Source organism: Echinops telfairi, unplaced genomic scaffold (genome assembly GCF_000313985.2).
Source record: "Echinops telfairi isolate 266 unplaced genomic scaffold, ASM31398v2 ScPeMD7_25;HRSCAF=90, whole genome shotgun sequence".
NCBI lineage: Eukaryota > Metazoa > Chordata > Mammalia > Afrosoricida > Tenrecidae > Echinops > Echinops telfairi.
Window position 1 is genome coordinate 15,434,100 of NW_022103922.1, and position 12,262 is coordinate 15,446,361.

At 39.7% G+C, this 12,262-nt stretch overlaps 1 protein-coding gene across 2 annotated transcripts in view; it reads right to left on the bottom strand.

Annotated features, from left to right (window-relative positions):
- Positions 1-336: 336 nt before the first annotated feature.
- The window catches only part of ZDHHC21 (zinc finger DHHC-type palmitoyltransferase 21), a 46,665-nt gene continuing 34,739 nt past the window's right edge, over positions 337-12,262 (bottom strand). For both annotated transcript variants that reach the window (XM_004706537.2, XM_045289234.1), the window contains 2 exons: positions 2,705-2,748; positions 337-2,179 (listed from right to left, as the gene is read on the bottom strand). In XM_004706537.2, coding sequence (XP_004706594.1) covers positions 2,047-2,179; positions 2,705-2,748 — 177 coding nt within the window. In that variant the 3' untranslated portion in view covers positions 337-2,046. The remainder of the gene's footprint in view (positions 2,180-2,704; positions 2,749-12,262) is intronic.

The window sequence follows — 12,262 nt, forward strand, 5'->3', positions numbered from 1 at the left end:
ACACAAACCACCCACTGGTGGGAAAGGGCCCACCTAGGGTTCCCAGTACTGAGGTTCAGACTGGCACTGAGGCCCTCCCGGAACCTGGGGAGGTGCCTTCGGCTGTCCCACGAAGCATAACTCTATGACCAAAGAGTATTCTCAGGAGTCTTCACACAGCCCTGCAATTTCTCAAGGACCGGCTCATTTGAAAAATATGTACACACCTTAAGGCATTAAACCAGTATCTACCTACGTTACTGCTACCCAATTTCCCCTAACTACTACTGCTGTCACAGACTCGACTTCAGTGAATGCGAACTTGCAGACGTTCAACCGACGGACCTGATGCAAACATATTAATGTTGTGTTTTATTGAGCTTCATAATGTACTGCTCATACTAAATTTACTATGCATCTTATCAGCACCGATAAATACTCTTATATGCCACTGCTAAATTTTTGGTAATAACGCATTTACAATCAGAACATGAACAGCACGGGTGCTATATTTCTGAGAAGAGCTTATTGTATTATTTCAGAATATTTTAGAAGATATTTACAGTTTCTGAAAGAACCGTCTGGTCAAGCTAACCTTGTGTTTCATGATTTCCCACAAGTGATTCTTTATAATGAAAATTTTCTAGAAATAAAATATTAATATGCTCCAAGAACAAACACGTCATTAAATCTTCTTTTCAGGTGAATACTGAGTATATATATTTATTTTAAAAGATATATGGATTTTGCAGTATTCTAATGGAAAAAAATATAAAAAGTTGAACTTTTTTCTCCCAAGCATGCTAACTATCTTTCCACACAAATGTTCTATAGTTTCCAAGAAGCCATCATTATTAGCAATTTAAAACTGTATAAGGGTACTGATAAATACATACCATTATATTTTATTATTTTAATATAATTTCCTAACATGAGCTTCTTGAAAAAAGGTCTTTCCACAAATGATAGTTGGCCAGTTAAAACTGGATTTCAAGTTGGGTACTTAGAAGTCCACGAAAATTGTTTACTTCGAACAATAATTTCCAATAAAAATTCTTCTACACTATTGGGCAGATAGATATCTGTTATATATAAACCTTCAACTTGTCATTTTAGATCTATCAGTAGGTAAATAAAAGTAAAAAGTACATTTTTTCCCAGAAGCACAATATTCTTCTTTCTACTGTACATGATAATAGTATCTAGTTATACTAGCATTTTAAGTACACACACATTCTAATACAACTGCACTAGAAAAAGTATCTGTGGAATGATGGCAAATTCTCTACCCTTCTTGCCCTTCAGGATCTTAGGGTCCAAGAAAAAGATGTGCTGACTGGTCACAAATTCCGCCTTAGAACAAACATTTTAACAACCGTCAGTGCAAGTGGAGGAAATGCAATGACACCGCTCGTGCTGAGAGAGATGTCGGTCTTCCCTTTCAAGCAAGGTAGGTAGTTGGGGTTTCACTTTTCGTGGGGCCTGTGTTTTGGTTTTGGTGCTGAGGAAAAGGAGAAAACATGAAAATGCTACTTCTAAGAAAGATTGCCCTGTTTCAATGTTGTTCACTCCTTTGCTGCATATCTTTAAAACCTTGCAGCGCAGATAAAAAGAAGTGCCAAGTCTTTTAAACTGTGTTAGAAGAGAGAATTTTACACATAATATAAGCAGATGTATCAACTTCTATAAAACCTGGAGAATTAAATTCAAGTAAACATTGGAAATGCCCCGCAAATTAGAACCGGAAACATTGTCAGTACTCAAAGAAATTATGTACAATTATTTCATCCCAATCACTTCCTTTTGAGTGTAACAATAAAACCATCTGAAGAAATCCCATGGAAAGCTAATTTGAAAGTGAACATGCTTTAAAACTTAAATATAGATCACACATTAGTCCCACAACAGGCTCAAGATCGCTATTAAAATAAAGCCCGGGGCATGCTGTGATGCCGAAGATTGGTGGGTGGATTTTAATTGACTTGAAGACTGTCATCGTTCTATTATCATAAAACCTGTAACGCATTTCCAGCCTGGAGGACCCATCTGTGCCCACCATCCATCTGTTTAGACGTGATTGGCAAAGTGGTGGGGGACTCGCAGTGGCTGCCTCTGCCTGAAAGGAATGAACCACAGGATCTTCCAGCGAGTGCCAAAAACTTCTGAGAAGGTCTGCTGCCACGGCTTTCGGGGCCTTGATCTGCAGAAGACAGCATTATTAGTGAAAGACAGCGCTCCCGTGGTGCGCTTCAGTCAGCTGAAACAATACGGGGTGGCTGGGGATCCATTACTGGACGCTGATGAATTGTGTCCCAGCATCACACATACAGCTCCCCCACCCCCTCACTATGGCACGCAGCTGCGTTTTAAACTCTGGATAGCAGATAACTGTATCTGTATCGTCAATCAACCTAAGGCAACTTTTGAAGCCGAGGAGAATCTCGGGATTAACAGAATGTGCGTCAACAACTCAGTAGCAAATCTCGTTTGATGTACTTTCAGGACAAATCATTTCACTTACTGCAGTTAGACAGGGAACAAGAATGATTAGTACTGCGTGGTTTGAGCACTGCCCTGGGCAGAAGACCCTGCTGTAAGCCTGGGGTGTGCCTGCCCAGCTCGGGCCTCAGGCAGGTACCAAGGAAGAGCTGCATTCAGCTCTCTTTCCTCGGTAAGGGCCAATTTCTCAACGGTGAATACTTCCAATTTTACTTTTTATACTTACATTTCTTCACAACAGTTTGACATCTTTTCAATAGATGTTGTATCCTGTTAAAAATAAACAATATCCAACTCAGATGCATAGAAGTTCTCACATCTCTATCTTATTTCTATTTTGTGATATTTTCATTCCTACCCAGACACTCTTTAGAAACTTAAAGCAGATTATATATAAGCACTAAGAAATTTTAATTGTCTACATACATGGCTGGGATTCCTTGGGAAATATAAAGTCCACATTACATTATGCTTAATAAAGTTTATTCAAATTTTAAATGCACAAATATTGTGGGCACTTCCCACCATTAAAAGAGATCCTTTGATTAAACTTGCTTTCTTAATGATTCTTTATACTATTTTCAATTCACACACATTAAAAAATAAATGCCAAAATGACACCTGCAAGACATTACTTGATAGAAAACTGCCCTGAACAAAATGCTATTGGTGTAGACTTCTGTTAAGAGAAATAATAAATTCAACGAGGTGGTCCATAAACTCACCATTGTGTAACAGTTGCTGATCTGAAAATTGAAGATAACTGACTAGTGCTCTTTGATTAAAAAAATAAAACCCATTTTTCTGTTTTAACAGAAGAGTCACTTTCTAGAATACAATTAATTTGCTGTCTATACACTCTATTGTAAAAATATGAGACAATTCTGTTCAGGCTCCTTTAATTATGTTAATAGCAAATCCACTTTAAAGTGACAAATTGTGAAAATATTTAAGTAATCAAAACATGTTACATAATCTTTTCAGATACATATTTGTTAAAACACTTAACAGTAAGACAAGAGGAAATATAGGCTTCCAATATCTAAAGTAGAAGTTTTCTACCTCTTGCCCCTTACTTCACCTTACTACCTCTCCCACACACGGACAGAAAGCGGCCTGCGCTTCTACTGGAAGGCAGGACCACTCAGGCAAACACCTGTGGCTACAGCTCCAACCCCAACTTCTTTAGCTGTAGAACTCTTTTTCTAGTGATACGAATAAAAAAACATCTTTACTTTGAAAAATTCTTTTCAGAAATTACATGGATAGTCTATAACATACATAAATGCTCATGTATGACTTATTTGAACACCCACAGTTAGCTCAGATAACCACACTCACATACTATTGAGCTGAGGCCAACTCATAGGGACCCTATAGGACAGGGCAGAACTGCCCCTGCGGGCTTCTGAGACTGTAACTCTTTACAGGAGGATAAAGCCTCATTTTTCTCTTGCGCAGAGAACTAATGGTAAACTAGTTTGTAGATGATCAGTGACTAATAACAGAGTTTCTTTCCAGACTTTTCTGAGGATTACTGAAGAGACAGGGATTATCTATATTGCATACATTCATCAGTTTCCTTATCATGCTTTGAAATTCATCCAATGGCAATTGTATTCAATGACAATTCTATATTTAATCAGTCCTTCTCTACTCTGCTGCCTAATTTCCTCCAAACAGTCTTACCTTGCGACAACACCTTCTGCAAACACAAAAGCCTATTGATCGGGGATGGGGGCTGAGGGGAACAAGGGGTCTCAGTTTCCATATCTATAAAGAAACGAGTTTCTTAGGAGTCGAAGGGGGCGATTGTCCCAAAGCAATCCAAACTGTATGCAAAGGTGGAGACAGAAAGATGGGGTAGAAGTCAAGAAATGCCACTCAGAAAGGTCTAAGAGCAGCTTAAAATCACACTGGTGAATAACACTTAAAACCTGTGAACTCTTTCAAAGCAAGGAGGACAACTGCTTGGTCAGTCCTAGGTAACCAGCTAATATGATGAAAAATGTTTATATTGTAGATATGCACCACTTGATCTTAACCCTGAAAAATTCATCTGTGGCATTTAAACATTCTGATGAGGCTAAGACATTAACTAGATTTAGATTTCATCTGGAAAATGCGTCTATACGCTTTTAGTACCTTCCCCTAGTATGTTTATCCTGAGATAACTAGATACTGCCTATGAAGTCATCCTAAGGAAAGTTTGCTTTCAAAGGGTATGAAGTTCACCATTCACTTTATGAACAGGCACAACAAGGCAAACCAAAAAAGGTCAATATTACCAAACAGCCAAACACCCAGGCTAAATACAAACACTGCAACATGTTTGCATTAAAGCTTACGCAACATACTTGGAGAAGCATAAGCAATGGCACCATCATATTCGCCAAGAGAATAGTAACAGCAAATTACAAGGAGGAGCGCTAAAAACCATGAGTTATTCCCAAGCATGAAATTGGGTTTAGTTAGCCCTTTGTATTATAAGGCAGGAAAATGTGGGATCATTGAGAAAAATAAGTTAAATGAGATTTTGGTGCAGAAAATTTCATTTAATAAAAAGGTTCACTATCCCATGACCAGCAGAGAAGGATCAAACAGATCAGTGCTAGCCTCTGAGTTTAGAATAGATCTGTAAATTCTTCGAGGTAAAAACTGGCTACTCAGAACAATTCATTCTGCAAGGATGCTAAGAAACAGGTTTTACTCTATGTGGCTTACAATACGGATAACTTGTTCCCAGAAAACACTTCTGCCTTGCTTATGATCTAATGATTAAAACAGCCAAGGCTTCCCCCAATCTGTTTAGCTAAAGAGATGTATCAGAATGTTTTTCTTTTAAAAACAAAAAGGTTATTTTTTAAATACACGAAGGAAAGAGCAGGACTTACAGAATGCTATCTGTCTTACAGATTTTACCAACTAATACTTTATCTTTCCTGATGTCTGATCTTACCCTAAGAGACACACTCTCAGATTGAAGCAAATAAAATGATTCACTATAAATGAAAACTGGATCTTAACAAACTAGATTAAACCTAGAATGGGGTGGGGAGAGTTCTAGCATAAAGAACTTAAAAAAAGAAAACCCAGAAACCAAACCAAACAGACAAACAGAATTCACTTCCAATGAGCCAGAACAGAGTAGAACTGCCCCTGTGAGTTTACGGGAGTAGAAAGCCTCATCTTGCTCCCATGGAGCAGCCGGTGGTTTCAAACTGCAGACCTTGTGGTTAGCAGCCCAAAATATAATCCACTATGCCACCAAGGGCTCCTTGGTATCAGCTCATTTTTTCCCTTCCTCGCGGACCCTTGATAATTTATGAATTATTATTTTTTCATGTCTTACACTGTCGTCCCCCAGGAAGGGGGTTATATGTAGATCCTTGTAATCGGTTCTGCCTTCCCTCCACCCTCCGATATCACCACTCGCACCACTGGTCCTGAGGGAATCATCTGTTCTGGATTCCCTGTGCATCCAGTTCCTATCTGTACCAGTCTACACCCTCTGGTCTAGCCAGATTTGTATGGTAGAATTGGAATCATGATAGTGGTGGGGGAGGAAGCATTAAAGAATGAGAGGAAAGTTGTGTGCTTCACCGTTGCTACACTGCACCCTGACTGGCTCGTCTCCTCCCCACGGCCATTCTGTAAGGGGATGTCCAATTGTCTACAGATGGACTTTGGGCTCCCACTCCGCACTCCCCCTCATTCAAAATGATATGATTTTTTTTCCTTTGATGCCTGATATCTGATCCCTTTGACACCTCGTGATCACACAGGCTGGTGTGCTTCTTCCATGTGGGCTTTGTTGCTTCTTAGCTAGATGGCCGCTTGAAGACCCCACATGCTATATCTTTTGATAGCTGGGCACCATCAGCTTTCTTACTGCATTTACTTATGCACCTGCTATGTCTTCAATGGTTGTGTCGGGAAGGTGAGCATCACAGAATGCCAATTTAATAGAACAAAGTATTCTTGCATCGAGGGAGTACTTGAATGGAGGCCCAATGTCCATCTGCTACCTTAATACTGAAACTATAAATATATACACATAGATTTTTTCCCCATCATACATAAATATATTTACATATGTACACGCCTCTATTTAGACTTCTATAAATGCCCTTTGCCTCCTAGTTCTTTCCTCTACTTCCTTTCACTTTCTTCTTGTCCCACTATCATGCTCAGCACATTTTTAATGCAGTTTTTGTGGTAATATTAGGTGCCTCGGCAGATACTCAGGTCGGCTTATACTCAAGTATATGCGGTAATTCTACAAAAAATGTTGGTTTGACTTCTTAGCACTTTTTAAGAGGGCTTGGAGATACCACATCTCATTTGTGTCAGAATGCAGCTTTTCAAAATCATGTGTAAACAAGCAAACAAAAGTGGCTTTTGTAATAGAATATTATAACGTAGTATGAATTTAACTCCTGGAATTTAATTCTAGGTATAAAAAAAACTTAGTTTCTAGCAAGTTCTCCACTGTCTACAAAATGCAAAAATAATTACAGTGCAAGAGTTATGCGAGCAAAAAAGTATGTATAAGAAGGGGATAAAAATGACTCTAACTTACAATGATTTTACCAGGTTTTAAAGAGCTATTTAGAATTTATTTCATAATATTGAATTCAGAAATGTTATAATAAAAATGTTTATCTCCTTTGTCCGAGATAAAATGACCCTGAATGGAAAACAAATGTCACACAGATTCTGCACGACTAGCAGCAAATTCCCTATTTGCAATGCTGACGTGGACTAGACCAAACACAAAGTGTGAAGAGATTATGCAGGATGCTACTAATTTCCCACACCAAGTCAGTGGGAAACTTGGCAAAAGTTAATTATAAGGATTAATAATCTCTAGACTTGATTATTTCTGGATCTACAAGGAGACTTGAAAAAGTTCATAGAAAAATGGAATTAAAAGATGATTAAAATTTTCCACCATTTTCTGCTCCCGCCCCCTGCCCATATATTAAAAGGTAGGCAAATCCACTAACCAGCTCATTAATTTGCTATTTAATGGCTAAGCTCATTGACATGGATTTAGCATTTTGAACATGAGACCTTTTGTCACATAACATGACTACCTCAAAATTAAGTTACTACAACCTCTGTGGTTCTGTCTGTATTTATCTGGTATATATTAACATGGCAGGTTAAGCATCTGAATTTAAGGGAGGAAAGTAACTGTTTTCCACTTCTGAGTATCTTTGCTTAAGCAATCTTTAGTAGTTCCAATAGTGTCCAACAATAGTATCTGTGAAGCCAAATGACAGAAGAAAAAAAGGGGGGCACCAAATTTTACGTTGACAGTTTAAAATCTGCCTTTTAACAAACTGTAACTAACTACGTCTCCTTCGCCCACCCTGCCCCTGCCCCTGACACAGCGGAGGAAAGCGCCACGCCTCCAAGACACCATCCAAACGCGTCAGCTACTGCACGAACTCCGCGGTGTCCAGCCAGTAGAGAAACGCTCGCATACAGATGGAGATAAACTGTCAGGGCAGTGTCACGCTGTACAATCGCTGGCTGTCAGGGCCTCCCGAGAACGCACAGCAGCAGCTGGGACAGCCCTTCCTGAAGAAGCCTTTCGAAGCCCAGTGACGGCGAACATGACTGATGCCACCGCCGGCACCGCTCGGTGGCTGCTCATCACAAGGGCCATTCCTTTTGGCTGTGTGTGAACTACTCTCAGAAAGAAATTCTAATCAAAACAATGACATTAATAGACAGCACCACTCACCATTGCACTCAGAAACAGCTACAAAATGACTAGACTGTGCAAGAAGAAATAAACAGAATGGCCTGCCCCCTGAAAATAAATGAAAGGGGCCGCCCTGAAAATCACATTTTAATGCCAATGCTAACCATAGTAAAAATGAAAACAAAGAAAACGTTTATTTAACTCTTTAATATTAAATCTAAAAATATTCTGAAATCGTTTTTTAAAACTGGGCTTCAGATTAGTCTCCTCAACAGAAACCGTGGGAATGATTTCAAATTATTTTATCTAGGTCACCAATAATCTGTTCATGCTAGGTCTAGAATGACTTCAGAATATCATTACTATGATTATCTTGTTATCTTCTACAATCAATAGGAACATTGGATTTTTCTTCTTATAAACCACAAGAATAATCAAGAAGTCCTACCAGCTGCCGGGCCTTAAAGAGCAGCTAATCATCAAAGGGAAAGCAAAGGGGAGAGAAATAAAAGGGCCTGGGGGTTAAGAGAGAGTCCGAACTGACGCGATGGCAGTTGAGCTTGGAGGTCTCTGCGTGGAGCGGGACTCAGCTGCTAACCACAGGTGAGTAGCCCCAACCCATCAGGGGCTCCCAGGGACACAGCGGAGGCTGTCTGCTCCCAGAATTGTCGACTAGATAGCACAGGCTTGGTTTTGTGGCTTAGTTAAAAACACTGGTGAAGGAAAAGGTTGGGGTGTCTCTGCAGGAAAAGAGCTGACGGAAAGCTGACAGCTTCTAAAGCCCCGGAGGCAGTTCTACTCGGTGACTTGCACTCACTACGAGTGGGAATGAAGTCAGGGAACCTAATAAAGATAGTCTTTCAGTAAGTGAGATCATACAATTTCCTTTCATTTCTTATTTCACTCAGTATAACAATTACTTTTAAAAATCATTTTACTCGGGCTTTTACAGCTCTTAGAACATTTCATACATCCATTGTATCCAGCATATTTGTACATATGTCAGTATAATAATTTCAAGACTCACCCATGACCTAGCATCAGCAATTCATTCCTCTTTAAGGTTAAATAACATTAAAGTGTATACATTTTTTATCCATTCATCTATTGATACACACGGAGTTGTTTCCATCCTTTCGCTACTGCTAATACTTAATTCAGCCTGTATGCTGAGCAAATACTCAAGAGAAGCTGGATTAGATGAAGAAAAATGTGGCATCCGGATTGAAGGAAAATGAATTAACAACCTGCGGTATGCAGATGACACGAGCTTGCTTGCTGAAAGTGAGGAGAACTGGCAACACTTGCCTTCAGAACAGCTTACAACTCAACGTCAGGAAGACCAAACTCCTCACAACCAGACCAGGAGGCCACATCATGAGGAATGGAGAAACGGTGGAAACGGTCAGGGATTTGACCTTGCTTGGATCCACAATCAATGTCCGTGGAAGCAGCAGTCAAGAGAGTTGCACTGGGTAAATCTACTGCACAAGATCTCTTTAGTTTAGAGTAATGAGAAACCAGGAAATTAGTTTGCAGACTCAGGTGCTCCTGACCCAAGTGATGGTATTTTCAATTGCTTCATACACATGTGAAAGTTGGACACTGAATAAAGCCTGAAGAAGAAGGAACGATGTGCTGGAATTGCATTGCTGAAGAGGAACGTTGAAAGTAACACGGACCAAACAGACAAAGTGATCTGTGTTGGAAGAAGTCTGGCCAAAGTGCTCCTTCGAGGCAAGAATGGTGAGACTTTGCCTTACATACTCCGGACATGCTGTCAGGAGAGACCAGTTCCTGGAGAAGGCTGTCATGCTTGGTAAAACAGCGGGGCAGTGAAGAGAGGAAGGGCTCAAGAAGACGGGTTGACATCAAGTCTACAACAACGGGATCAAGCACGGGAACCACTGTGAAGATGGAACAGGACCGCCCGCCCAGTGCCTCCTTCTGGGTGCATGAGGTTGCTGTGGGTCAGAACGGACTGAACACCACCTACAACAACAAAGCTGCCATGAGATTCGGTGCCCGACTCTCTATTTGAGCCCTTGCTCTCAAGCATTCTGAGACTATACCTAGCAGTGGAATTGGTGGATAATATGGTAATTTTACGTCTAATTTTCTTGAGAAACTCCCAAATTGTTTTCCACAGCAACTTTATCATTTTACATGTCCACCAACAATGTACACTGTCTCAGTTTTATCCATAACCTTGCCAGGACATGCTGTTATTCTGGAAATATGAATAGTAACTTTTAATTTTAAGTATTTTATGTGTTTTAGGTGCATACCATCTTGTTCCATGAGATTAGTTCTTCTTCTTTTTTTTTTTAATCATTTTACTGGGGGCTCGTACAACTCTTATCACAATCCATACATCCGTCTAGTGTGTCAAGCACATTTGTACATTTGTTGCCATCATTTTCAGAACAATTTCTTTCTACTTGAGCCCTTGGTATCAGCTTCTCATTTTTCCCCTTCCCTCCCGCACCCTCATGAACCTGTGATAATTTTTTTTTTCATGTCTTACACTGACCAATGTCTCCCTTCACCCACTTTTCTGTTGTCCATCCCCCAGGGAAGGGGTTATATGTAGATCATTGTGATCGGTTCCCCCTTTCTCCCTGCCACCTTCCCCTCTTAATGTGTCAACATTTTCATTATTTCCATCCTTCTCTTCTGTTTTCATTAACCCAGCTTTCCTGATCCGCCTCAGCTTCTCATTTTGTTTTAGGGCAAATGTCAACTGTTTGGTCTCATATAGCTGATTAGCACTGCATTCACCAGCAATACTGCTTCTTTTATAGTTCAAGCTGTTATTTGGATGAAAGGTTACTACACATGTAGTGACTTTCATTCCAAGCTCAAAGAGTATCTTAGGGGGCTCTAGCCTCAGGGGGTTCCTCTAGTCTCTATCAGTCCAGTTAAGCCTGGTCCTTTTCAGGAACTCAAGTTTTTCTTCCTTTCTCTCCAGGATTTTCAATTGTGGAACCATTGGTATGTTAGGTGGGCACCATTTCTGGTCTTAGGCTGATCATGGTTCATGTACATTATTAGTCCTGATGACTAATTTTTCTTTAAATCTTTGGTTTCCTTCATTCTTTTTAGTTCTAGATGAATAGATACCAATAGTTGTATCTTAACTAGCCATTTGCACTCTTTTTAAACCTCAGCTTCTACTCACCACACTAGGATATAGAACATTATGCCTTTATGAAGCTTGTTATGCCAACTGACTGAGTTATCTGACAAAACCATGGTCCCAAGCCTTCAAACGCAGCAAACCCATCTGTGAGGTGTTTGGTTGTGTCTAGGTAGTATCCATAACTATGGGGTCCCTTGTGTACAGCAACTTTTTGAGGCTCCCTTGTATAGTCAATCTTCTCTCTGATCAGTTCAACATCTGAAGCCTCAAATTGACTATCTACCTCTTAAGGTAATAATTAAACAGGAAAATAAGTAAATACTGTTTGTAAGTACATTTTTCATGTAAAAAAAAAGGCAACCGTTTAAAAACTCAATCCCATATCAGTAAATAAGAACAAAAAAGAGCAAGACTTATTTGATATAAAATGTTTTCACCAGTAACTTCACTTTTAAGGATTTACTCTAAGTAAATAAGGAGGAGAAAGAGAAGTTGAATATGTGTGATTTTATATACTAGATGTAAATCAACTAGAACACTATACAAGGTACAGGGAGTTAAGCCTTGGGCTGCTAACTAAAAGCTCACTGGTTCAAATCCACCAACCTCTCTGTAGGAGAGTTGTGACAGTCTGCCTACATAAGGATTTACAGTCTCAGAAACCCTATGGGGCAGTTCTTCTTGGTCCCAGGAGGTTACTCTGTCAGAATGGACTCGACCACAGTGGTTTGGGTTTTATATTCACCTCACAGAGTAGAAATAACCATTAAATGCTACAACCAAAGGATGCAGTCATAAAAAACAAACAAACACCACTTCCAACTAACTTTTAAGAGCAGGATACAAAAGTGTATGTACACTCATACAGGACTTACACCTGCTTTATACGGAAACAGGAATATACAAATGATAATGGGTAATTTACT